We start from the raw sequence: 27,047 nt of genomic DNA, 5'->3' as shown, positions 1-27,047 counted from the left end.
GGTCGAGAAGGGGCGCATCTACGGTTATATCACTGATAAAGGCAAACCTTGGAATGAAGTTTATATTATTTATTTCTAGGTATTTTGTTACTTTGCTTTCGTCATCCAAAACGGTTAACTTTATTCTCTCCTTTTCCTACGTATCTTAGTATATAATTTTAAATAAAGTAGTTACTTAAAAATACATTTCTCATTCACATTTCCAATTGTAATTGTTTCAACAGGCTATGTATATAGTCTCAATCAAAAGGGTGTTGAATATTGTCTGACCTTTATGAGAGATGTGCCGCGGGCTCAAAACGCTACACACCCGTAATCCAGTACATATCTACCAGACTTCTCATTATAAAACCGCAAACCGTACACGAGAGGAAGAAAAACACAGTTATCGATGTGAACCGTGATGATTTAATTGGTCCGTATCACGTGTCTGTCACGTGACACGGCTGTCGGGGCCCTACCAGCGTACACAGGAGCGGGCTGCGGGCAGAGGAAGAAGCAGTAACAGAGGTAAGCCCGTCGGTTCCTTTCCGACGATGTCGGCTATAATACTGCTATCGACATCCCACTCAGCCAACAAGGCCGCCCACCTTTGCGTGTGGGGGAAACATAGGTGCTGATATTTCAAACACGTCGGGATAAAAAGTCGGCTAACGTGCTAGCTGTAGCCTGCTAGCGACCACTGCCAGCGGCGGATGGACAGAGCCAGTCTCCGCCGATGGTTGTTCTTGTTCGGCTAGCTGGTGGGTTAGCTATAGCTGGCTATTCTTTGTAGAGGTAGAAAACACAAACAGCTGGTTCATGTTGACTGCATTTCCGATGATCTCGGCTAGATAGATTAGCTTAACTGCACAAAGACGATGGCAAGCTATTACATTTTAACTGGGAGGATTAATGCCGCTGTTGACATGTTTTGATCTATGCAGCCCACACAGTTCTATTTTATTGATTCAACATTCAGAATCTAGCTATCTGTTGCTACAAGTCGGCTCTTGGTGATGGTTGTTAGGGTTTTTTTGGTTTCATCCTCATCTGGCTTCAATACTTTAGTATTAACGATATTACCACTGTGTCTTATTTTAATCCGCAATCGGAAAATCAAACTACACTTTCGCTGTAACATCTGTTGTACTGCCACCTGTTTATAATTTAGTTTTAACATAATATAACGTTGTGTTCTCATTACGACAGTTGACGACATCCACCGGGTCTAATTTTATTGGCGAATCACGGTCTGCGAGTCCGTCGAAACTCGTTGGATTTATTTTATAATTGTTTTTGTGTCTCGTCGTTGTTTTCTCTCGCTTTTGTCCAATTCTACTGTCCCCTCGTGCCAGCCTAAAGCAACTGGAGCTACAATGACACATTGCTCTCTTGAATAATGCGGTTGTTAAATATCCTTCCGCTGAGCAAGGTAGTACTTGAACTAAAGTCATTGCTGCACGAGCAACGGAAATTGATAGTTAATTTTAGGTGAACGCATTAACAATTAACGTTAAATGATCGGCTGTGGGTGGCAGGTGGGCGCGTCCGCCGCGCGTGCACTGTTCACACTTTGATTAAATCATTCAAACCGTAAAACATTTTGTACTACTCGTTAATTTTCTTAGCGATAGTTTCTGTGTGATAATGACCCTCCTGGTCTTTTTTGTTGTTGGTGGTAACCAGCGGACCTCCATGGGATCCCCGAGGCGGGTTGTACAGACGGATTGGCTGAGGTGATGACGTTACCGGGAGAAGCGGCCCTCCTGTGGGCCAACAGCTGATGGAGTCCCTGCTCCTCCTCTCACACACACGGCCAGGGTCGCATGAGGAGGACGAGCCGTGAAATGACACACTGAACTGGACTGAAACGTTACTTACACCAACTGGAACTTTATTTTTTTTGATCACATCACCAGAGTCTGGAGTCTGGAGCAAGGAATCCGCCTCAGCGGGTCTCTAAATAATCATCCGGTACTCCCATCCGTTGCCTTGTCATTTTAAACACCGCCAACAAGGCCGCTCACTGATCAACGCGTCATAATGACTTGAATGAGTGCCTTTTCGCTGTGCATGAAGCTCCGATACAGCTGAGCTGAAGTCCACAGCTTCGTGACCTCCTTTGTACCTTTTGGGAAGTGTTCCCTTATCACCTTATTAATTGTTACTGCAAATACCCCGAGACAGCCGAGTGGGGAAAGGGCAAGTACTATGCACCGTTGTCGCCGTCTCTCATCCGACACCGTACTGGTAATTTAAGGAGAGGCGCTCATAACGGCAGCGGCCCCTCCGAAGAACCGCCCACATCCCTCCCAGGGTATATTTTGCATTTTTCATCTAGGGGCTTCAAGGAGACCTACGGGGATGTTCGCCGCCGTGGAGCATGGCCCGCTCCTCTGCAGCGACTCCAACATCCTGTGCTTGTCCTGGAAGGGCCGTGTGCCAAAGAGCGAGAAGGAGAAGCCGGTGTGCAGGAAGCGCTACTACGAGGAGGGCTGGCTGGCTACCGGGAACGGTCGAGGAGTCGTCGGGGTCACGTTCACGTCCAGCCACTGCAGACGGGACCGGCCGACCCCGCAGAGGGTCAACTTCAACCTCAGAGGACACAACAGCGAGGTGAGAGGGGTGTTCCTGGGGAAACGCCCATTAAGTCATTCCTGCTTAAACAGATGGGGGACATTTGTGTCAGCGGTAAATAGGGCTGCAACAACGAATCGATGAAATCGATTAGAATCGATTATTAAAAGCGTTGGCAACGAATTTCATTATCGATTCGTTGTGTCGCGCGACTATTATGTTTGAGTTTTAAAAGAAAGTTGCGCGCGCCACGCAGAGCTGAGAAAAAAAAAAGTTGAGCGCTCGCGCAGCAGAACATCTGAGAGACCCGTACTACTGAACAAATAATCGACAGATGAATCGATTATTAAAATAATCGTTAGTTGCAGCTCTAGCGGTAAACAACAAGCAACTAAACATTGTAAAAGTTGTGATATGACTTAAGTTATAAAATTAAGTTGTGATCATTTTCTTATCGCTACTCTTTGGCGCTAATCTTAACATTGAAAATCATCCAAATAATGTAGTAACTGTAGGTTACTTTTCCATGTCCGACTGTCAGTAACTATTTTAGAAATTCTAACTCAAATTATCTTTCATTTATTCTATAAGGACATCATAAATTATAAATAAGCTTTTTTTAAATTAAGGAGCAGGGCATGTCTGATTAGTTCACTAACACTTTACTACAACCTTCCTCTAATTCAACTCTATTGCAAATGCATACAACACAAGGTTCTCTACGTTTCTCCATAAGATTAAAGATTATTGATCCTCCTTTTATCAGTCCACTTTAAACTCCTCAGTCCAGTCCATTTCATCTGGAATGAAGGGAGATTTGTGGGCTCACAAAAATGTGATTTATGAGAAGGTCCGTGAAAGATTTCCTTTTACCTTTTCCTTTTACTAGCTGCAGGGTCAGGTGAACAATGCCCTTGAAGCTGCTAGTCATTGTGCTTATTTAGGACAGGGATTGGTCAATGAGCATCTTCTCTAGCACAAAGAGAGTTCATACAGCTTCAAGTCTTTCTACAGCTGTTGTTGTTCACTGTTAAGCTAAGTAAATAACTAGTTTGTTTGTTCTTACAGTCTTTGTAGGCTTTGGCTAAAAGTAGGACTTCTTTGACACCCCTGCATTAGATCTCCATGGTGCTCCAAGTCAAAATATTTCAGTGCACTCCCCCCTGGTATTGCTCTTATCTCTCGCCATGGTTATACCCCCCAGAGTTTCCCCACAACTAGCGCACAGAGGCTTTTTGCTTCATAGGAGAGATCCGATGAGTAATGTTGAAGTCACCCACTCACCATGTATATGAATGTACCCGCCGGTGTAGCGGTGCTGGCACAAGTAGATCGCAAACAGGTTGCGTTTTCCTCTCTTAGTGAGTGTAGCTGTTGGTCAGATGGAGCAAGGTGCAGTGTCAGCATTCCATAAGGCAGCTGAGGGGAGAGTGGATGAATCCCTACAGAGAGTGACTGAAGCGCAGCAGAAATGCCATTTAACTCTGCCCACTTGAATGTGATCCAAGTCCTGAAAATTCCCTTTTTATTATTTGGTGCATGCGGTGTGGAGGAGGTTAGACATGCACAACTCAAACGTACCCAATTTTGAATTGGATTGAAATGTATTTTGATAGACATTTCTGTAAAAAATTGTGTCCATAATGTATTTGCAACTGCTTTGCTGTTTGGTGCATAAATTAAACAATCAGGAGGTTTTCCCTTTATCCAACACACATGCTATTGATAAAAAAATTGCTCACTGCCCTCAGCCCACCACCATTAATGAAAGTAGTAATGTTCTCTGCATTCCCACTCTATTTTTGATATGAAGCAATAAATAAAGGCTTTGGGGAATGCAGAATCCATCACTCGTCCACCCTTTGCATAACTTGGGCATTCTGACAGTGGTGGAAATCACACTGCCTAATGAATTTTGTCAAGCTATGATAGATCTGTTCAGTCACCCATGACATTTTCTATCTACGGTCCCCTCCTACCACCCACCCCACCCCACCCCCCTGAGCAAGGTATATAGTCTGCAGTTCTGTCTTGGGTATTGAAATTGTTTACACAACATGTAAGATCCCTCCTTAAACCAACATTTCATTTCAAGTCCATACATTGGGGTAACCTTTCCTCGTGCCCTTTAAACGTCAGCACTGCCATTGGTCCCTTGTATTCGCCGGTGACAGGTGTCCTTTAGGGAAATAAGTCCTTTTATGTATGACTACACACACGAATGCTACATGAATTCTCGCCGTACGAGTCCAGTCCTGCCAAGATCAATACTCACGGCACCATCCTTCATTTTAGCCTTTAGTCCTGTTGATGCATGGATCAGGGTGTCCTGTGATCATTTTGTGCGTTTGCGTGCACGCGGTGACATGCTGTTTCTTTCCCCCACAGCCATCTTTCCACAGTGGGTGTCAGGAGAAAACTGCTTTCTATTCAATGGTTAATTTTTCTTCATTGAGACTCGGTGCTTAGCAGAAGTGCTTTGACTAAACCAGGAAACTGATTATTTTCATTTGTTATTGCTCTTTATCTGAGGTCTTTCAAATGGCAATGACATATCTCATGACCCAATGTGGCCACTTCCAACTGCTCTCTGATCAGCAGTGCACAACCCAACACTATTCATTTAACAATGATGCAGAACAGAATTGCTGATCAGCGCATCGGAGTAGACAAATCGACTAAACACATCATTTTTCTATTTAACATTGCTTATTTGCTTTTGCAAAGTATTGTAACAGCACAAAATAACATTCATTTTTTTGTAACTTATTCTCTGACTAAAAATAAAGCAATCAGACAAATAAAGGTTCTACTGAAAGATTTATCCTCAAATGTCCTCCAACTATTTTTATAAAATTTTCTAAACAGAGCTTCTGGCCTTTTTTTTTCTTCAGCACCCGGTGTGTGTTTTGCATTAAACGGAAACATAATAGAAAATAGATGAAAGTTACATGTCTCTCTAAATGAATCTTTGTGATGCTGCGGCGGCGTTACCCCTCTGGGACGTGCATCAGAATAGATCGACGCCTCTTTTGACAATCCAGGTTTTTTTTTTTCCCTTCTCTCTCCCCATTATAGTGCTCACAGAAGCTGAACAGACAGAGCAGACAGTCACTAGGAGTCCGTTCAGTCTCCTCGGGAGCTGAACATCCGAGACAGGCTCGACAATGACTGTCAGTGTGTTGACAAGGAAATAGTGACCGCAACATAGAGTTTGAGCAAATTGTCTGTCAGAATCCCATCAAGTGCTCACTGTGCCTTTGGTCCTACGGTGCAATCAAATGTGCGCTGTTAGTTAACGGAAGTTCTTTATTTCCAATGAAAAATCTACTTAATTTTGTCACAGGTCTTCAGTGAAATGTAATCTTAATGAATTGTTGAGGCTAACACACTTTTTCAGGTGATGCATGAGTTTTGACTGTCTGCTGAAACTATTGAGAATATGCAATCATACACACCTCCCTACCATTCCAATGAGTTTTAGTGGTGGATTATTGTCCCGCCTGTTTGTTTTCTCCTTTGAAGCCAGATCCCGGTTATTTGTTCAGACAGAGAAGGACTAATTGTCCAAGGCACCAATCCAAAAGAGACGTGTAACCCCAGGGCACTAGCTCAGGATTACACCGTCACCATGTTGCTTCTTCTCCCAGTGCAGCTTCTTTAGGTTGTTGTTCTCTGACTTACAAACTCTACTAATAATAAGACTGCTGATCATCCTGCATCTCAGGAAAGGAATCCCTCTCTTAGGTCCAAACTACTCTGTTTCCATTTGGATGCACGTTTACACAGAGCTTCTACACTACGCCGGAGCTCCCCATTGTGCTGGGGGGAGACTGGTGCTGGTACTGGTGGGTGTCCACAGGAACGAGTGTGCGCCAAGTGAGGCGTCGTGTAGCGGTTGCCTGAACCTACAAAGTGCTGCAGCAGCACCTCAATGTTGGAATTGAGGCGGGCCGTTGTGGATGGCCACCGGCCCCTTGCAGGGTTCGTACGGTCATGGAAAACCTGGAAAAGTCATGGCATTTTAAAAAGGTCATTTCCAGGCCTGGAAAAGTAATGGAAAAAAATAAAATTACAAAAGTTTTGGAGAAGTCAGGGAAATTTTGTTATATCAAAAATTCTTGTTGTTCATTTGAGATTAGTTTGAAATAATTGCTATGCTTTTAAAAGTTAGACGCTTAAAATAAAAGCGTTGTTTCTACATCCTCCGTTTTGTGGCTCTGTGGATCGATACCGGACTCCGCGCTCCAGCTGGCGGGCTTCAAGCTGCTCAGAGCGGACCGTAACACAGAGCTCTCTGTGCTGCTTTTCTGCTCGAGAGTTTTTTCCTCATCGTCACCTGTGTCCACACACTTTACAAATCTAAAGCTCGCTCCCTTGTCTTTTTACACTGCCTAATTAGTTCCTCCCTCATCATCTCCTGTGCTATCCCACCCGCACCTTCCTTTTTAGAGCACTTTCTTCTGCTCTCTCCTGGCATTGTGACATTAGAAGCCCGGCTAGCGACTGAGGAGTATGCGACACTTTCGGCGCATTGAAAAGGCCTCACCAAATGGGCTTAGTGGAGCTGGCTTTAGTGTGCTAATCCATCCTTGGAGAAGTTGTAGAGCATAACCCCTCGGGCTCGGCCTCTTCCTCGGACCCAAGGCCGGCTTGTATGCTCGCTAAAAGCTTTCCGTGAAAGCCAGCGTGGCGTGTCACTGTGCACATTTCTCTCTCTCAAGTTTGATTCAGTTTGAAGTGTTCTTTTACGAATGGATTCAGTCCAGAAACGCATCGGCGTATTGCACTAGTTTGAGTAAAATCTAATCAATTGCAATGAATCACACAATTTTTAAGCATCTTACAGCACTGACGAGTCACCACCTTGCCAACACCCAGAGCCGCGGTTTGCCCGCTGCTACTTTTTCATTGATAACCAATGGAAATGCTATTATTGGAATTGATTAGGGTTTTATAACTTATCACATGCCTGCTCTACTCATAAACGTTTCAGATTCAACCTCCACTGAAGGTGCCGCCCTTTCCTTCACGCCGCAAATCACTGCGGACCTTTGCTGCCCGTTCTGGCTGCCTTGCTTTTGTATCGGCACAACGCAGCGCTTCTTTAATTGAGTTTTGCGGCTGATTTAATATCATGTCAGACCCAGAATCAGAGGGGACGGTGTTATCGAGAGAAAGGGACCATCTTCTCCTTCTTGCTAGCGCTGCATCTACTTTTATTGATGCCCGTTTGGTTAATAATTCTTTACTCATTAGTCAAGCGTAGAACAAAGTTTAAATTTTTTTAATGAATATCTTATGACATATGATAGAAAACAAATGATAGAAATGTTGTATATAGAGATGTTAAGCTTAAACTTGCTTAAACGTGCTCCCATACCACTAGTCCAGCCACTTCATTCATAAGCCTCCTGCAAATAAAAATAAAAAAAAGTAAAAGTGAAACTCCTTGCTGCTGCACTGTCACTGCGTCCTCTCACTTCTGCTGACTCCAATGTAACCCAAAGCTGTCCCTTGATTTGATTTGGTGTGTTCAGTTAAGTTGCTGGGGTCAGCTCGGTCCCAGTCAGAGGCCGGGGCTGCAGTGGCAACAACGAGGCTGCAGGAGTGAAGACGCTGCCAACTTCCCGGGGAGAAGTTGGCGATGGTCACTGCTGTGGCCAAAGGGCGGATCTTACACATGTAGTCCAGTCGTCTACGTATTGCTATTGCTATGTATCGGTTGGCCCGGCTTACAGCGTGTGACTTCAGCTGAGATGGACAGAGTGCAACTTTCTTTGTGGATTCAGATTTTTTTTTTAAAGGGCAAGACAATAATCGTACATAATCGTCTCGTTTTTTGTCAATCTGTGAATCTTTCTGCTTTTTTATTTTTTTAGTCCCGCTGTATCCTTGAAATGTTTGAATTGTGTCTTGTGTTTCATCTAATTCTAAAGTGCCTCGAATGGGTTCCCTGCGGACACGAGCATTATTCAACTGCTGCGCGGTGCGTCGTTTTTTGTTCTTCTGCACTTTCACCGCGCTGCGAGCGGCGAAGATGAGCGTCAACGCCGTGTGCGTTCGTTTGTGTGGAGGAGCCTGCCCCGCCCATGATCCCTCTGGCTCCTCGCTGTCCATGTGACGTCGGATCACCCAGATCGCTGCGTCACACCGAGGTGCTCAGCTGCCCCCCCCCACCCCCCCCCCTTGCAGGATGCCTGACCAGCTCACACTAATCACCACGCTGAGCCAAATTTACGCATGCGCCCTTGCACACATAGACGTTTTTATTTTGGCCCCTCTGTGTCCGTTCATGCAGTGTGAAGAATGATGTTAGCATTATGCAACCTGCCGCTCTAATCTTAAACCTCATGTGTACACAAACTGGAGCTGCCTTAGGTTGTATACTCCGTTTTGCTCAGCAGAGGTTACAGACCGTGCACGATGGGGAGTAACCCCACTGATTTGTATTCCCCCGAAACGAGATCTGTGACTATGGAAATGCGCTGTCTTTGACAATACCACCTTGTGAGGCTTGTCGACTCCGTGCCCACCGAACACTGCAAGCTGCATTAAGTGCCTGCTGTGGCTGATTGACGGCAGGCCGTTTGTGATGGTCCATGATTGGGGAAATTGCCGCAGACCTACAACAGGCCAGGTCTCTTTGTGTCCTCTCTCCTGCAGCTGAGGCACATCTACGGATGCAACATTAGCATTTATACCACTGGGATTGGGAGTGAATAAACAGTAAATCTGGCTCACAGGACACCTTACTGCTGAGGGAGCAGGGCCAGGAGAGCGATGAATCCTACTGTTTGCTCATTACGCTTGAGGGCTGCACATGGTGTATTTATATAAACATGTTTGTGTGAGATGGATCACGTCGAGTCCACCTAGGATAACCCTTTCTTTTATCACTTCAGACATAACAATACACAAGGCAATGGCTGTTGGGAATTGTTGAGGAACCTGGCACATTAGATGTGATCGTTAACGGGAGTTACCTCAGCTATAATATAATGGAGACCTCTTCTGCTCCAAAATGTTCAAATAATTTGTGTTTAACCCATTTTAAATGTCCTACTTGTGTACTAAAAATGTTAAGGGCCCCCTATTTCCCTGATTGATTATCTTCAGGTGTAAATGGACCCACATGACCACCTAGCCCTTGGATTAAATCCAGAAACGCATCAAGAATCAGCATATTGTGACTATCCCTCAACTCATTAGCACAAATCAAAATGCTCCAACAGTGGTAAAACAGTTTAGGTCTGTTTTCCCCTTCATTAAAACTGTACGGTAGAAGAAGTTTCAAAATAACTCAACACTTAAGATTATATTGAGGCTTGTTGGGCAAATTTTAGTTGTGGCAGATTTGTGTGGCTAGCTGCATCACCCCGATTAGCCACGCATTGGGCTATGTCGTCACTGCAAGATGGCCACTTTAAGCTTCACAACGGACGTCTCTGAGACTACGTCCATCTTTGACTGTGATGTCAAAAAAATGTAGAAGTTTGAAACTCACCAAGGTACAGCCCTGGTAGAGATGCTGTGCTGCTGCAAAAAGAGCCGCTAAGTGAGATTACTCTGATCTGCATGCATGGGAATAAACTTGTGTGTGTGACTGGTGCGCCGTTCCTCAGTCCTCCTGTCGGTGTCCTCATTTGAAGCCACAACAATGTCTGTTATGAATTCTTTTTTTCGGGTTTCAAAGTTGAACTACTTGTAAAGGGAACAGATCGGCAGACGTGCCGCAGGGACTATGCTTAGTTATGTTTTCTTCAAACTTCTAGAACTTTCTCTTCTTGGACCAACAAGACAACTAAAATGTCTTATTATTAATTATTAACACTTCAACTGGAGCACGGACAGATGGGACTGTTTGTCGGGTGGGGAGGGGGCGCGCAAGACTGCTGGCTTATCCAACTCTCAGGCGCTGATCTGTCGCACTCAGGGAGCGTAAGCCCCAGTAAAAGCCTCCCTGTGTCGTGTGTTTGGACGTGCACGGCCCACGTGCTTCACTCAGCGAGAGCACAGCCGCTCTCTCTTGGGAATAAGCTGAGTCACGCTATGGAGGACCAGGCAGAGACACACACACAGGGAGAGGGGGCTGGATGGAGATTGTAATGGGTACCTTTGGGGATAGATGATGAGTGCAGAGAGATTATGGACACTTTACTTTTATACTGTTCTCTACCAGTAATCAAAACTTCTTCTATAACTCCACCTGTAGGGAAATGACCATCCTTGTCTATATCTGCTGACCTCAAGGCAACCACAAAAATCTGTTAGTCACTAGCGTTAAAAGGTTTTTTTTTTTTTTTTTTTTACATCCTTAGTCACATTCTCTTGTAGTCTACTTTTCCTTTTAGTTACGATATTCAAGTTGGGACCAACTAAGTGCTTTATATAAAAGTCTGCTCGTGACGTACGTTGTGCTTGAAGGATGCACAACGTCAATATTAAGTATCGAACAACACTCAGAAATGTTATAAATGTGATATGGTTCAACAACATAATTCAATCTCCTTGTTTGTATTATTCATATATATGTTATATGTATAAGAAGCTTCTTTGCAACTTTTAAAAAATGAGGTTGACCCACTGATATATTTGTATCTGGTTCAATGCTAAATTTAGCTCTTTGAAATGTGGGAACTTGGTTTTTGCTTTGTGGATTTGAGGCGTTTCAGCTGACGTCTCAGTTTAGTGTGACTTGAATTGAGTTCGCAGGCCTCAGTTCAGAGTTTTTATCAAGGGCCCCACTGTGTTGTTGATCAACTCCCATTATCTGTTGTAGTTAAAGGGGCGAAGCGGTGTCAACGGAAGGCCACACTAATCCACACAAAACCTAAACTGAAATGTTAAAATTCAGTTTCATATCTCTCACAATACTTCATTCACAGACAATGACTGTCATAATGACACAAGACAATCTCCCTAATCGATGTGTGTGTCTCTTTTTTCTTCCCTTGTTTATTTGTATGTGTCTTCAAGGTGGTCTTGGTGCGATGGAATGAGCCCTTCCAGAAACTGGCTACCTGTGATACAGACGGAGGGATATTTGTTTGGATCCAGTATGAAGGCCGCTGGTCCGTGGAGCTGGTCAATGACCGGGGAGCCCAGGTAATATACACTACACAGAAATGGGACCTGCACTAAATCGATAATTAAAGAGCGTCTTTACTTTGGCATGGAAGGAGGGGGGGGTCAAACTGCCTTAAAGATAATATGTCGAGTCGGGTTTGAAATGGTATCTTTTCCCTTGCGGGTAAAATATTTATTTTTCACACAAGTATATTTATTTACACTGACATTAGCAGAGCGATTATTTCAGTTTAAGCGAAACCCAGTCAGTAATAACGGTCTGTGGGAAGGCGTCATCAGAGGCTCAAATAACTTCTAGCTGTGCATTCCGATAATCAAGCTTCTAAACTGATGTGTCTGGTGCTCTGTAGGTGAGCGACTTCACGTGGTCCCATGATGGCACCCAGGCTCTTATCTCTTACCGGGACGGCTTCGTGCTGGTGGGGTCCGTCAGCGGGCAAAGGCACTGGTCCTCAGAGATCAACCTCGAAAGCCAGATCACGTGTGGAATCTGGACCCCCGATGATCAGCAGGTAACGCACACATTCCCCACGGAGTGACGGGTGAAATGTTTCTGCCTGCCACCAGTGTTCATTTCGTTGACGAAAACTATGACGAAAAATGTTCGTCAACAACCTTTTTCCCATGACGAAGACGAGACGAAACCGAATCTTAAAAAATAAAAATGATAACTAAATCTATTCTAACTTTCGTCGACGAGACAAAAATGTTGGTGGTGACAAAGTCACAATACTTTTTTTTTTCCTCCTCGCCTGCACCTAACAGACATGGGCAAAGTACGGCCCCTGTACGGCGGTTATTAAAGTGTCATGATTACATCATCCACGAACCCAGACCGCTCGGTCACTGGGGGGGGGCAGCGGTGGTTCTTGTCACTGATACGGACCGCGACGACTATTTTACGCTTCGGTGAGTGCGAGTGAGGCTTCCTTGGTTTAACTCCGCTGTCTCAGTTTAGCTAACTGTTAGCAGGATAAAGCCGCGGAACTTAAGGGGCCGATCCGTTTTCTGGCGACGGCAGCCAGCGCTTCGAGACGAGCGCACTTCAACCAGTTCACCCGCCACATCTTGAGAAGACGGTGTTAAACCGCCTTGGCCGCCGTACGTTCGTTACTAAGCAACAAAGAACGCGCGAGCACACGTGACAGGTGGGGGCTTTTGACAGAGCTGCTCAGTGCAGGTGAAGGAAAACCCAGAGACATGAATCCAAAAAATAAAGAGAAAGCAAAGACTGTTCAATAAAAAGTGAGGCTCCGGTTGAGAATGGCTGATTTATTGCACTTACATTGTAGGACATTAAGGGGTCTCTTTAGTTGGGACAAGAAATTTACCAGTGGAAACAATAAAGGACCACAAAGTTTGTCAAAAGCCTTGCGAGTAAACAAACAAAGACCACAAAGTGTTGCGTTTAGGTCCCTTGTCTTCATGAAGTCGGCGGAGCTTTACAGCCTTGCAAATTTGTTAAATTGGCTTGCAAATAAATGCTTTGCTACTTGTTAAAAGCCAAATCCTTTCATGTAATAATTTTTAACATGTCATTTATATTAGCTCACACAAACACTTCATCCATTTGTTCCTGGCCCCCTTTTAGGTTGTCATACCCTTTTGTATTTGGACTTATCACTCAGAAGGCAGAGACAGGCCCTGAGGGAGATCGTCTTTGAGTGACAGCAACTATTCTCTGTGTTGAATGTTTTGAGAAGCCCTGTATTTGCTGTTAAATTGTCAGCTTGGGTTGGACATCATCAAACTTTCTGTCGCTGCCTTTGTTTATTGCCTTCATCCCACACTCATCACCTTCCTTCACTTCACAACTCATTATCAAAGTTATTTTCCTTGTGATATGCATTTCTTTGGTTTTTGCTCGCTCTCTCTCTCTGTCATGTGTGCCTGGCTTCAGTCTCCGTTAAATGGCTGTTGTTCCTTTCCTTCTCCCTTAAACCCTTGAATACTTTTCTCTAGGTGTTGTTTGGTACTGCAGATGGACAGGTGATCGTGATGGACTGCCACGGGCGCATGCTGGCCCACATTCTGCTGCATGAGTCGGATGGCATCGTCAGCATGTCCTGGAACTACCCCAATTTTCTGGTGGAGGACAGCAGTGAGAGCGACACAGACTCTGATGACTACTCCCCACCGCAAGGTAAGCTGCTTTGGGCCGGAGTCTTTAGGCACACAACAGACAAATGCTAGTGACGCACGTCAGGCGAGGACACCCGATATAAAATCAATGAGAAACTGGTTAAGTTAATCAGAGTTGTAGCCGTAAGTTGGTAGAAGGCCGAAGTATTTCAGGTGTTTCACGTCCTCCCACTGCTTTACCGCCATCTTTTACGCCTCCATTAACTCGTCCTCACACTTTTAGTCCTTAGGTGGGGAAACAAGTAATGGCTTGTAGGTCTGCATTATTATTTCCATGAATATTATATACTCTGAAACATGTTCATGTGGACATTAGGGCTGTGCGGTATACAAGTTTATCTGGTATACCGGTTAAAATTTCGATTATAGTTTTTCACACAGTAACTCACAACAAACACTCTTTACAGGGTAAAACACCAAGACACAACAGTTGACATAGACTGCGCCTGGAATCTCTGTCAAGTTGTTAGATAAAAATGAATATCATAACTACGAAGTAAAAGCATTAAATTAAACATTGTTGTTTGTCATATCACTTTATCTTTAATACATACATTTTGATTGGAGCATATTACTGAACTTGAGTGCAAAAGGTATGAATTGAAGCCTATAGTTTGAAGGACGGGATGTTAGAAGGAAGAGTCATTTGTGATGCTGATCTCAGTCGATGAAAGCTATTAATTGAAGATTCAGTTGCCAGTGGTGAGGGAGAGACTCATTAAACAAGAGTGTGACCAAATGGAAGGTCGGTGCAGAGGGGGAGGGGGAGGGGAGGATTGTGCTGACGTTGTCACTTGACCTCCTGTTTGCGTTTGATGCTGCAGTAGCTGCACATGTCCTGGTCCGTTAATGGTCAGTAGGCCATAGGGTGGCAAATTATTATTATATGGCCATTTGCCAGTTTCTGAGTTGGGCCCTTTAATTTCACAGAAATCTCCTCTTGTCCTTCGCAGTGTTTAAGGGTGGAGTTAAAAAATAATTGTATTTGGTTTTAGTACCTCTTCCACGGAAGATTTATTCTAAACTTAGCTTTAACTTTAAATTATTTAATGCCCTCGATTAAATGACTTGCTGTTATCAGTAGGCTCTGGTGTATTGTTATAGACCAGTACTTCAGTGCAAACCGACACACACTGGCATTGTAGTCGCAGTGCAAGAAGGCATTCAGACACACGTGTTCAGAAACAAGACTTTTCATGAAGACACCTGTTAAGAGTGTTGTTGGATGGAAAACTTGACAAAACAGCAGTAGATATCACCGTGTAAAGGTGTGCATTGCTGGTATGACGCACAGTCTACTATGATGTCTGGAAAAGCTAAATGCATCACGAAGATGCAACAATCATCCCTTTTGAACCTTCAGTCATCTGGAATAGGACTACCCTATAAAAGCTTTAGCCACAATCTCAAGGATAAAGCCCTCGTATTTGTGTCCTGCGTTGACACAGTTGACTCCACGTTAACATTAGGAACATTCTTTTCACCTCTCACTTCCAAAGGCCTTAAAATAATGATCTCCTCCCCTATGAAGAATCTGGGAAAAGCCACATCATACTTATCTAAATCCCACAGTAATTCATTTAAATCTCAAATCTCCAGTTTACCCTCTCAAAAGACAAAGAACAGCAGCAATCCTCACCCTTGAGAAGCTGAATCAGGGCCAGCATTTAATTGACCAATTGATTCAACCTCACCCTAATTTCATGGCAGGCTAAAATGTGGTGGTAATAAGTGATGTAACTGACAAATAAATTTAACCCCGCTCTCCCCCAGATAATATTTAAGAATGAATTGATGCATTTTATTCAGTACACGGGTGGGTACCATTGGACATCTGCTCTCTACTACAAGATGTCTAAACAATACTTTTCTCTGCATTTACAGGTATTAATGTGTACTTTAAGCTTTCCCACACCTCATTTGGTTGCTCCCACATTGCCTGTTTACAGTGTTTGTGTTGTACTTTTGTCTCGTGCCAGTGCACAGCCAGAAACCGCTGCTAACAGTCAGCTTCACTTCTGGAGACATCAGCCTGATGAACAACTATGACGACCTCTCTCCCATCCTCATCCGCACCGGTCTGAAAGGTGTGTGGGCTTCTCCATAATAAAAACACACGTGTTCTGTCTTTTTTGTTTCGTTTCTTCTCAGTCTTTTGTTTAAACAAATTTGAAAACAATGTCTCATGAAATGTTGTGTTTTCTATGCTGTAGATGTGGTGGTCCAATGGTGCTCGCAGGGGGACCTCCTCGCAGTGGCGGGGATGGAGAGGACCCTCCTCTCCGAGCCCTCCTGCCCTCCCACCACCAGGAACGCACTCGTTAAGTTCTACAACGTTGGGGGTGAACACATCTACACACTGGACACACCAGCACAGGTGATCAACTTTAACAGGGTCAAACCTGTATGACAAGTAGCCCGAGTCACCGTACCATTGTATGTATCGTATTTCCCTTTCTCCGGGGGATGAGACTCGATATCACTTTTGTAAAGTGAGCAGTTGAGAAACAGACCTAAAGTAACTGTCTACCAATGCGTCTCCTCAATTCCCCTGCAGCGCCCTATCACCACTCTGTGTTGGGGTCACCGGGACTCTCGTCTGTTCTTGGCGTGTGGCTCGGCGCTCTACCTGGTGCGAGTTGAGCACCGCGTCTCCAACCTGCAGCTGCTCTGCCAGCAAAGCATCGCCACAGCGGTGAAGGAGGAAAAAGATGTCGCCAAGCTCACCATGCCTTTCCGCCTCTGCTCTTACGTCACAACTGCTTTTGTGCCCACCATCAAGGTAACGAAGAACAAATTTGGCATAAAAGGGAAACATGGAAAATGGATGTTAATTACCTGGAAATTTACATTTTACAGCCTTCTTGGATTAGAAACACAACCCAGGCAAAGTGTAGCCAACCATAGCAGACGTATGTAAAACACGAACTCACCTTTTCTCTTTACAGCCCCCCATCCCTGATCCCAACAACATGCGGGATTTCGTGAGCTACCCAACATCCGGAAACGAGCGTCTACACTGTACAATGAAGCGTACAGAAGATAACCCGGAGGTGGGGGGACCCTGTTACACTCTTTACCTGGAGTATCTAGGAGGTCTGGTTCCTATCCTAAAAGGCCGTCGAATAAGTAAGCTGCGTCCAGAGTTTGTCATCATGGACCCCAAAACAGATGGGAAAACAGGTAAAACTGAGGTTCCTCCAATTTTGCAACTTCACTGAATGACAACACCAGTTAACATGTTACCTGATTAAGATCTACTGAATAAACTAGATTTTCCCAACAGGGGCTTTTAGAAAACTCTTGAAGCTGAATTTTGTGTTTTGTTAATGACAGTTGAGTCATTAAAAATCTGATTTTTATAATTTCATCATTTGATTTGCTTTTACTGTCAGTTAATAGGGATGGTAGACTTTTCCCCTTGAAATTAGTTATATATATAGATTTCTTTAAATATTACCCCTCCAACCAATATGTTCTTTTTTTCTATTTATAATTTCAATCCATTTAAGTAGAGGAATTTGCAAAACAATTAAGTATTTTAAAACGTATTAGGCCATATATATAGTCCTTTAATGAGCTATTACTGCTCTCTGTAAAACTGACTTTCATTTAGAAGATGTTCAAGATCCAAACTTGTTTTCTTTCACTACTTTTACTCTAACGATTCAAACACAACTGCTAAATTTGGTCCTTCTTCTCCAGTACAACTACAGTTATTTGAGTTTCTTGAGTTGGCACTCGGAGTGAGTATGTTTTAGTCACATCGGGCAGACTGGGCCAATGTTAATTAAAAACTGCTTAATGGGGGCTGTGATGGCCCCTGGGCTTCTCATAAATCAACCCGCACCCTGCCCACGCAGTGATAAATGAAGCCAGCCATGAAATGGTTCCAGCCCATTCACACTTTAATGCCCATCAAATAAATTAGCCTGACCTAAGCTGGAGCAGCAGTGGTTCACAGATGAATGAGGAAAAAGTATAAGAATTGAGACTGCTGGGGTTTGAACTGAATGGGTCTAAATGTTTATCTGTGAAAATGGTTGAACATTGCTGCTGCCGTCATCTTTTGCTAGCGAATAGAAGGGGCCTCTAAGTGGTTTGAAGTATTTTCCTGCAATTCCAAGTTTATTATGTTTTCCAAATACTGGAGCATCTCATATATGTACTCCTGTTTTTCCACCCAGATTTAGTCTTCGCACTAATACACTTTGAAAAAGCAACATTATGAACATTTTAGCCAGAATGAGAGTAGGATTTTTGTTTAGCATCAAGGTTTAAGTTTTGCAGCGTCATCAAATAATGCCACGAGCAATTTTTTCCTAAAGACCCACACATTTACAATCCATTTACTTGAAACTGATATGCGAAATCTTGTTTTCTCTCCTCAGATGAGATGTACGGCAACAGTCTGATATCTGCCATGATTGACAGCTGTAACTGCTCTGACTCCAGTGACATTGAACTCAGCGATGACTGGGTTGGCAAGAAATCTCCAAAGATATCCAGGGGTAGCAAATCCCCCAAACTGCCCAGGTAGAGTGAGTGAGTGAGTGAGTGAGTGAGTGAGATCATGCCAGATTTAACTACATTTCTTTTGTCTATATGAAACATAGCAGCTAAATTGTGAAACGAGCAATAGATTATATAGTTGGTTCCATGCACTAATACTTACATTTTGTCAATGTTGGTTCCACATATTCATCAAACTTGAATCATAAACTTTTTTGTACCTTTTTTTTAAAAGGAAATTGCCCACATGATTTCCCCCAAATTCTTTGTTTGTTTTGATGCTTCTGTTTCAACAGAGAACCAACGGATGCAGATGTCTTAGATAGCTGTTGCTTTATATGCCTACAGCATGAAAACACAAAAAAACAATTAACCCTAATCATTTTTTATTAATATCTGTCGAAAATACATAATTAATAAAGTTAATACATTGTAATATCAGAATTTACCCCTTAATTTTGTTTGCTCATTAGTGTGATATCCCAGCAGTTTTTTTAAAACTCTTCAATCATTTATTATTAACCTATATCTAAAATGGAATGTTTTTCACTTGTTTTGGTTCACTGCATGCCTAAACCTTCTTTTTGTATTTACTACCTTCTCTGTAGAGACTTAGTTTGTCCCTTTACCAACAGGATCAACATTGATCCCAGAAAATCTCCCAAACTATCCCGCACTACACAAGAGATATCCAGGTCGCCACGGTTACCAATACGGAAACCCTCAATTGGTTCACCCAGTCTTACGCGGAGGGAATTTCCTCTGGATGACATCACTCAGGTAAGATTCATGTCGTTTCATTTGAAATTCAATATTTTCAACAGTGCTTAATAGAAATGATGACATCAGACACACTTGGTAGCGCTGGTGGGTTGGGAAGCCTCTGAGGGGTACTAGCTGTCGAATAGCCAGGTAGTTTATGTGTCCAGGCATGGGGGCAGTTTTTTGTTTACTGATGCGCTCACATATTTAATACTACAAAACCTACAAAGCATATTTATTCTGCAGATTGATTTGAAGGATTTCAGAGAAAATAATATGAAAATCATTGATCCTGTCTTGCAGCAAAATTATCTTGCTCAGGTCACATCCAATATTTGGGGAACAAAGTTCAAGATTGTGGGACTTTCCACATTCTTGCCAACTAATCTTGGGGCAGGTAACAGATCAACAACTTCTCAATTAACATTTAGCAAGAATTGAATTACTTCTCATTGTCTTTATTTGTATCATTCATACTCTGTTTCTCTCCTCTCAGTCATTTATAAGACAAGCCTCCTCCATCTACAGCCCAGACAGATGACCATCTACCTGCCAGAAGTACGTAAGATCTCTATGGACTACATCAACCTGCCTGTCTTCAGCCCTAACGTCTTCAGTGAGGATGAAGACGACCTACCTGTCACAGGCCCTGCTGGTAGCACGGATGACAACCCGCCCTGCACTGTCAACATACCCATTGCGCCCATCCACAGTCCTGCTCAGGCCATGTCCCCTGCCCAAAACATTGGTCTGGTCCAGTCACTTTTAGCCAATCAAAATGTTCAGCTGGATGTCCTAACAAATCCCACATCAACCTCTGCTGGAGCCGCTGCCGGTGGGTCAGACCAAAGCCAGGACACCATCCTGACCGCCCAGTACACAGTTCCCACCAGGTACTCCAGTCCTGGTCAGGTCATTTTCGGTGGACTTGAAATGGGTCGCCTCATGGTGGGGCCCCCACCTTCTCATCATCCTTCACAACAAACGCAGCAACAGCAACAACAACCAAGCCACCACCATCATCAGCAGCAACCACAGCCACACAATCAACAACCGCAACCGGAACAACAACAACAACAACAACAGCAGCAGCCACAGCCACACCATCAACAGCAGCTCCCGCAGCAGCACCATCCACAGCAGCACCCGCAGCAGCACCATCCACAGCAGCAGCAGCACCATCCACAGCAGCACCCGCAGCAGCACCATCCACAGCAGCACCCGCAGCAGCAGCACCCGCAGCAGCACCATCCACAGCAGCACCCGCAGCAACACCATCCACAGCAGCAACCGCAGCAACACCATCCACAGCAGCACCCGCAGCAACACCATCCACAGCAGCACCCGCAGCAACACCATCCACAGCAGCAACCGCAGCAACACCATCAACAGCAGCAGCACCACCAACAACAACTACAACACCAACCCATTCAGTACCAGCACCAGCAGCTTCAGCAGCAACAACAACTCCAACAGCAGCAGCAGCAAATACTCCAACACCAACACTTACAACAGCAGCAGCAGCTTCAGCAACAACACATTCAGCAGCAGCTCCAACACATGCAGCAGCAGCATCAACATCAGCTTCAGCAGCACATACAACAGCAGCAGCAACTGCAACAGCAGCATCAACAAATTCAACAGCAACTGCAGCAACAAATACATCACCAACAGCAATCACAGCAGCATCAGATTCAGCAACATCAACAGCACCACCATCAACTTCAGCAGCAGCAGTTTCAGGTTCAAATCCCCGTTCCCCCCATGTCATCGGGACAGCTGTCAGGTGCAGCTGTGCACCAGCTCCAGCAGGGGGCGCTGCAGATACAGATCCCTCATCCACCAACAGAATTGGTGGCTGAGAGGGCAGTGGTGGGTGAACACGAGCACCTGCTAAAAGTCAAAACCACTCGGTCAACTCCACAAATGGCTGAGGGTGATACACTGGTGTTCAGTGCCCCACTAGAGCTCAGCAAGATGAACCCCCCTCCCCCTTACCCTGGGACAGTGGCTGCCGCCGTGGCTGCTGCCGCTGCTGCCGCTGCAGCCGCAACGTCAGCCTCGGCCACAGCCTCCAATCCTTCATCTGGGTCAGGAGGGAGCGCCAACGGGACTCCTCCCCCTGGTGAGCTTTGTCTGAAGAAGGGAGAGTTGTCGCTTTATTCTTCGGGTCAGCAACTAGCGCAATACCCCACACCGCTTGGATATGAGAGGATAACAACATTCGACAGCAGTGGGAATGTGGAGGAAGTGTGTCGTCCTCGGACGCGCCTCGTCTGCAATCAGAATGTCTACACACTCCAGGGCCCCGGCAGCTCTGCTACTCTCAGGGTCACCTCCTCCTCCTCCTCCTCCGCCTCCGACAAGAAGATCCAGCTGCCCTACACCTCTGCAACACTCAACAGGCTCACTGCCCCTCGCTATTCCATACCCAGTGGAGATCCGCCCCCATACCCTGACGCGGCCAATCAGAACACTGCTGTTGGCAGGAACCCCGGACAGAGGCTTGACAGCAGTCTGATCCATGCCACTCTCAGAAGGAACAGCCGAGAGGCCGCTCTCAAAGTTTCCCAGATGCTGGAGCCACCCAGACCATTGCCCCCGAAGGCTAAAAATAATAATAGTGCACTAGCAGCCTCGTTCCAGCAGAGGGTGCCAACAGCCTTATACACCTGCAGTCAGTGTAGCAGTGGATCGAGCATTGGAAGCACTGCCCCAGGGAGCACGAACGGAATAGCAGGAGGAACTATCATCAGACAGGATTTCCCTCCTGGGAATGGGGCGCCACACAGCACAGTTATTGTTCACTCCAACAGCGCCACTCCTCTGGCCTCCCAGTCTTCTTACAGCCTTCTGAGCGCTCTTGAAGGTTCCTCAGCAGGAGGAGGAAATAACCGAGACAGGGGTGATTATGTTAATTCAGCATTCACTGAGGACGAAACCCTGAACCAGTCACTGAGGAACCTGGCGCTCGTAGGCAACGAAGCACCGGGAATGGTTGTCAAGCGGCCGCCTCCCTATCAGTGGGACCCGGCCGCCACAGAGGAGGTGTGGGTTCCTCAGGAACGGACCGCAGCGCTGAATCCCAATGGACATCCTGGACCCCACAAACCACCCCCACTTATTCTTAGCCCGCCTCAGCACTTGGATGTGTCCAGGCTGCCTTTTGTCCTTTCTCCAAAGTCGCCCACAAGCCCCAGTGCTGCGTCATTTCAAGCTGCTGCAGCAGCGGCAGGCTACCAGATCTCACTCCAGTACCCTCCAACGACTGCCTATTCTGGGGCACAGCTGCAGCCCATACCAGGGTCACCGCGCCCCTGCTCCTCACCAAAGGAGATGGTGGCTCCTGTCCCCTTCTCACAACAGGATGTAACCCTTGTATTACCTCCTGGTTACCCGGCAAACCTTGCAAACCTAGCCTGTTGCCCGCTGCCACCCATGTATCCAGGAGGAAGTGCTTGTTCCGGCCTACCCATTCCCCCTATTTCCCTTCACACTCCTTGGGGTACCTATAATTCTTTCCCGCCTATGCCCAGTCCTGCAGTGCCACTACCGCCCAAAGCCTCTCACATGGCAATAGACAAAAAGGTTATTTCGCCGCCGCCTCCGCCTCCACCACCACCACCACCCCCACCCCCAGGGCCAGCACCACCACCAGCAGAGCCGCAGAGCCACGGGGGATTACAAGAGGCCGTGGCAGAGGCTGGGGAAGGTTTTCAGGAGGTGCTGTCCTTGACTGAGAGCCCTGTCCCACAGCGGTCCGAGAAGTTTGGCAAGAAGAACCGCAAGCGGGTCGATGGGCGCGCCGAGGAGGCTAACGTGCCACCTTTGGCTGAAGGGAGCAAGTTGAAGAAGGAGGGCCGGGCTTTAGGGGATTTCAACTCGCTCATCTCTAGTCCGCGGCTGGGAGGAAGGGACAAGAAGAAGATCAAGGGGCAGAAAGAGCAGCAGTTGAAGACCAAAAAGCTGAATAAAGCCACGGCCAATAGCGAGTTCCAGGACAGTTCGGAAAGTGAGCCGGAGCTGTTCATCAGTGGGGATGAGCTGCTCAATCAGTGCCAGAGTGGTAAGAAGGGCTGGAAGAGTAAGAGGAACTTGAGGGCCGCCAGTGAGCTGGACGAGATCAAGTGTCGAAAGGCCAACGAGAAGGAAGACCGAGGGCTGGGCAGCCAGGGTTTCGTGTACGTCATGGCCAACAAGCAGCCGCTGTGGAACGAAGCCACGCAGGTCTACCAGCTGGACTTTGGGGGGCGGGTCACGCAGGAGTCTGCCAAGAACTTTCAAATTGAGCTGGAGGGCAGACAGGTATGAGAGCTCTTGTTCAAGGCATATCATGTTATCTGTATATTAAATGACCATGACATATATTCAGCTGACATTCTGTGTGCACAAAGATAGGTTGATGGAAGTAGCTTCTGTATTGACTTTTTTGCTTGTCCGTTTGTCTTCACAGGTGATGCAGTTCGGGAGGATTGATGGCAACGCCTACATCCTGGACTTTCAGTATCCCTTCTCTGCTGTGCAGGCCTTTGCAGTGGCATTAGCCAATGTCACCCAACGCCTCAAATGAGATGTCGCCTCCCTGTCTACCCTGAGTTATATCTGGGATTCTAACGCAATCTGTTGAAGGGACACAGTTGTTTCCTTTGGGATTAACTTTGATTTTGATGGGAAGACTCCAATCAGCCCTGGTCTTAGAGAGGGATACAATCACGCTGCACTACACAATGCTGCCACTAGAGTTGGTGCAATAAGCATTGGCTGCATTTGCCAAGGAAGCCCTCAGAATTGCTCTGTTTGGCAGTCAGTGGCACCTGGCAATGCATGTAGGGCCAAAGAGCTGAGTTTTGGTAATCATCATGCAAAATAAATGCTGCTTTAGCTAGAAGAAGCTTATAGACATGATAACCGGTTGACTGAGGGAAGAATTGTCAAGGTGCATCTTTCAAAAGAAGCCGCAGTAATACTTGAAAACCAAACTCTGGAGATCACCGCCGTGTTTTCCCTAGAGCACACAGGTACTACTGGGCACTGAAATCCATTGCTGTACCAACTATAGTTAAACAGTTACCACTTTATTATACTGCTATTGCTTTTAGGATTTAATATAATTACTAAACATCATGGAGGATAGCATGGTCTTGTTTTTTCTCTGCCATTCCTTTTGTTACTGTCTCAGTCCATCTTGGTTGAATTCAGGCTTAGATACATGTATCATTTAGGAGCACTACTAAGAGGTCACACATTTCACTGTAGTAAAATGTGAGTCGATTTTTTAAAAACTGGGGAGGTCAAGTAGTAAATGGAGATAAGTTGACTGCAGTCTTTTCCATATATGTTCCTGTGATTTTGAAGGAAGAAGTGTTACTCCATGGATTTATTTATATGTACATTTTGTTCTTTATTCAGAAATTAATTTTTACCTTATTGTCATTGTTTGTGTTGTACAATCTTCGCACCCTGTCAACATGGTTTTCAACTCACCTGCTTTATTTGGGAGACTGAATTTGAATATTGCTGCATAGTCTGGAGTGATTTAGGTGGAAGGAGTGTACTGAATAGCTTTGACTGATATCTCCTGCACTTGGTGAAATATCTACATACGGTGACACAGGCGCAAAAGAAGTCGCCGAGGCCCGGATTGAATAACTTCTCCTCTGGCATGAAGTGATTTGTCACCTGCTGTCACTTCTGTGAAGTGAGTGTGTAGTTGTGGGGTTGGTATCGCTGTCCCTGCTCTTTGAGACCACACTAAACATTTAAGAAAGGTACAGGAAATATTTTTCTATATTTCCACTATGCCATTTCATACTCTTTTCAGAAGTCATGTAAATAGATATCAGTCATATAAATGTTGTAAAAATACTTGGGTGGCTTTGACGGATGTCTGTTTACACCTGTCTTCACTGTGTTTGGAGGTGTAATTTCAGGGGCGGAGCGATGCTGTAGAACCGTTTATGTCAACTCCTACAACCACAAAACATGTTAACAGTGAAGCTGAGATCATTGTCGCTGAATATTTGAAATCAGAACTCCAATGAGGGATGAAGCTTGAAATCTGTTTATTTAGTAAGCAGACACTGAAATTGGAAAAACTTGTTTTTTTGTTGTTGTTTTTTAAATTTGTGTTCATATCAGTACACAGAGCTGATAGGACTGTGGGAAAGAGTAAATTAGTCACACTGCAAATATATATATATATATATGATGAGTATAAAATAACCCATCTAAATAGGGCAGTTCCATTAGGCAGGTGTGACTAGGGTCACTTCTAACCTTTGTGCCAAAATTTGCATTTGCTAAAATGTATAATCGGGGGAGGAAGGGTCCAGAGGGAGGTGTAATGCAATTCTTGATTAAAAGAAATGCTATCGCTTTGGACCAGCTCTTTGGTCTTTGAATTGAGATAATTAAACTTTTTTTGCCTGATCTCTGTATCACAACAAGATGCATGTCTGTCAGAGGGGCGTTATAGGGATGTGGATTTAAAAAAAAAAGAATTTCAAGTCTCGTATGACACTTTAAAAAAAAAAAAATGGAAAAAGTGAGCATGTCATAAAGAAAATCTTTTTGTGTTAGTGTTTGTGCAATAATTTTCTTTGAGGAAAAAAAATCCATCAATTTTGACCAGTTTGATACCATTTTTGAGTTCAGCATCTCTGTTGCTGATCTGTACATTTTATTTATGAGATTATTTCCTGAAGGAGATATAGTATCTATATATACTGTATATTGTGGAGTTTTCTGAGCATTTCTTTTGTGTTGATAAAATTTGTGTAGCTTAAATTGTGAGACGGGAACATGAGGTTTGGTTGGGATGGGGGCAAATTTTCTGTGTTCTGTGAAGTTTGCATTGGATGGAAAAGATGTGAAAGAGTAAGTGCCCAGTTTAGTGTAGTTTGTAGACTAGTTATGTAAAGTGTAACTGTCAAGTTATGGTGTGTTTGTATTCAACTGTGCAGTCTACCAATCCCATCAGTGTTAAATCTATTATATTTAAGTGTGTGTGTGTGTGTGTGTGTGGTCATGGCTTCTTACACATACATAAACATTCATGATAATTCTCAAGTCTAAGCCACCGAGTTAATGTAAAGAATTGCCTGTGGACTTAAGATAAGGTTTCACTTCAAACTGATTTCATGAGATGACCTATTGTAGATAATGTAGGATTTGGCTTTTCTTTAGAAAAGGTATGTGCTTTGTATTTATAGATGTAGACTTAAATGACAAAAACACTTGAAAAGAGTCTGATTTGGTGACTGAACGTTTATAGTGAATGGATAGTAAGGCATGCCATGTAAATTATTTTATAATTGTATATGTCACGCATCTTTTGAATAAAATGTCATTGTTTTCTGAAAAAATGTCTTGTTTCTCAAAAAGATTGATTATTGTTGAATTGAGAGGTGCATTCTTGAAACCCAGCTATTTGACTGAAGTAAGGTTTACTCTACGTCGTTCTATTGTATAAAAAAAAGCAAATATTGACTTCAAAAAAATGGATTGCTCAGAAGATCAAACGGTGTGAAGATGCTCTTTGATAGGGACACTAAAAGGTAAAAGGCACTATTCTGGCAAAGGTTTAAAAGGCCTTAAAGAAGTCTAAAACATAGATGCCTTTCAGCTGGATAAAACCCTGCATGAAAAAAAGCAGCTCTAATAATGAACACGGTTTAATATATGTGTCCCAGTAAATCGGGCCAGTGAATGATGACACACACCAAGACCCTTAAAAAAAGTTATGACTTACTATTTTATAGCAACACCACACTCATACAAATGAGAATGCTCTTTAGTGTCTCAGAGAGTTTATTTGATATTACTTGTAAAGATGAAAATCATTTGAATTTAGTGTCACAGCTGCTATTAGGGATTAGAGAGACTGGATTATGTTTGAATATGTAAATGGAGCATTAATGGGTGGAGTGATTGGCATCCTTGTTTTAGTGCATCTTTGGAGCCTGAGTGCGCATCCCTGCTCT

General features: G+C 44.5%; 1 protein-coding gene across 2 annotated transcripts; it reads left to right on the top strand.

Moving 5' to 3' along the window:
* Nucleotides 1-96: 96 nt before the first annotated feature.
* Nucleotides 97-26,433, top strand: tulp4a (TUB like protein 4a). Of its 2 annotated transcripts, none has more exons than XM_062559423.1 (14): nucleotides 97-510; nucleotides 1,669-2,598; nucleotides 11,539-11,667; nucleotides 12,000-12,161; nucleotides 13,612-13,792; nucleotides 15,771-15,878; nucleotides 16,005-16,168; nucleotides 16,349-16,573; nucleotides 16,740-16,974; nucleotides 18,183-18,327; nucleotides 18,912-19,083; nucleotides 19,369-19,462; nucleotides 19,562-23,370; nucleotides 23,519-26,433. In XM_062559423.1, exons 2-14 carry the CDS (start codon nucleotides 2,347-2,349, stop codon nucleotides 23,633-23,635), a joined length of 5,793 nt encoding a protein of 1,930 aa, XP_062415407.1. In that variant the 5' UTR covers nucleotides 97-510; nucleotides 1,669-2,346; the 3' UTR covers nucleotides 23,636-26,433. The 2 variants fall into 2 exon arrangements, with proteins under 2 accessions (XP_062415407.1, XP_062415408.1); XM_062559424.1 differs by having other exon boundaries at nucleotides 18,939-19,083; nucleotides 23,519-26,432.
* Nucleotides 26,434-27,047: the final 614 nt, after the last annotated feature.

Source organism: Pungitius pungitius, chromosome 20 (genome assembly GCF_949316345.1).
Source record: "Pungitius pungitius chromosome 20, fPunPun2.1, whole genome shotgun sequence".
NCBI lineage: Eukaryota > Metazoa > Chordata > Actinopteri > Perciformes > Gasterosteidae > Pungitius > Pungitius pungitius.
The sequence above is the reverse complement of the archived record's forward strand: the minus strand, read 5'-3'. Positions and strand labels throughout refer to the sequence as shown.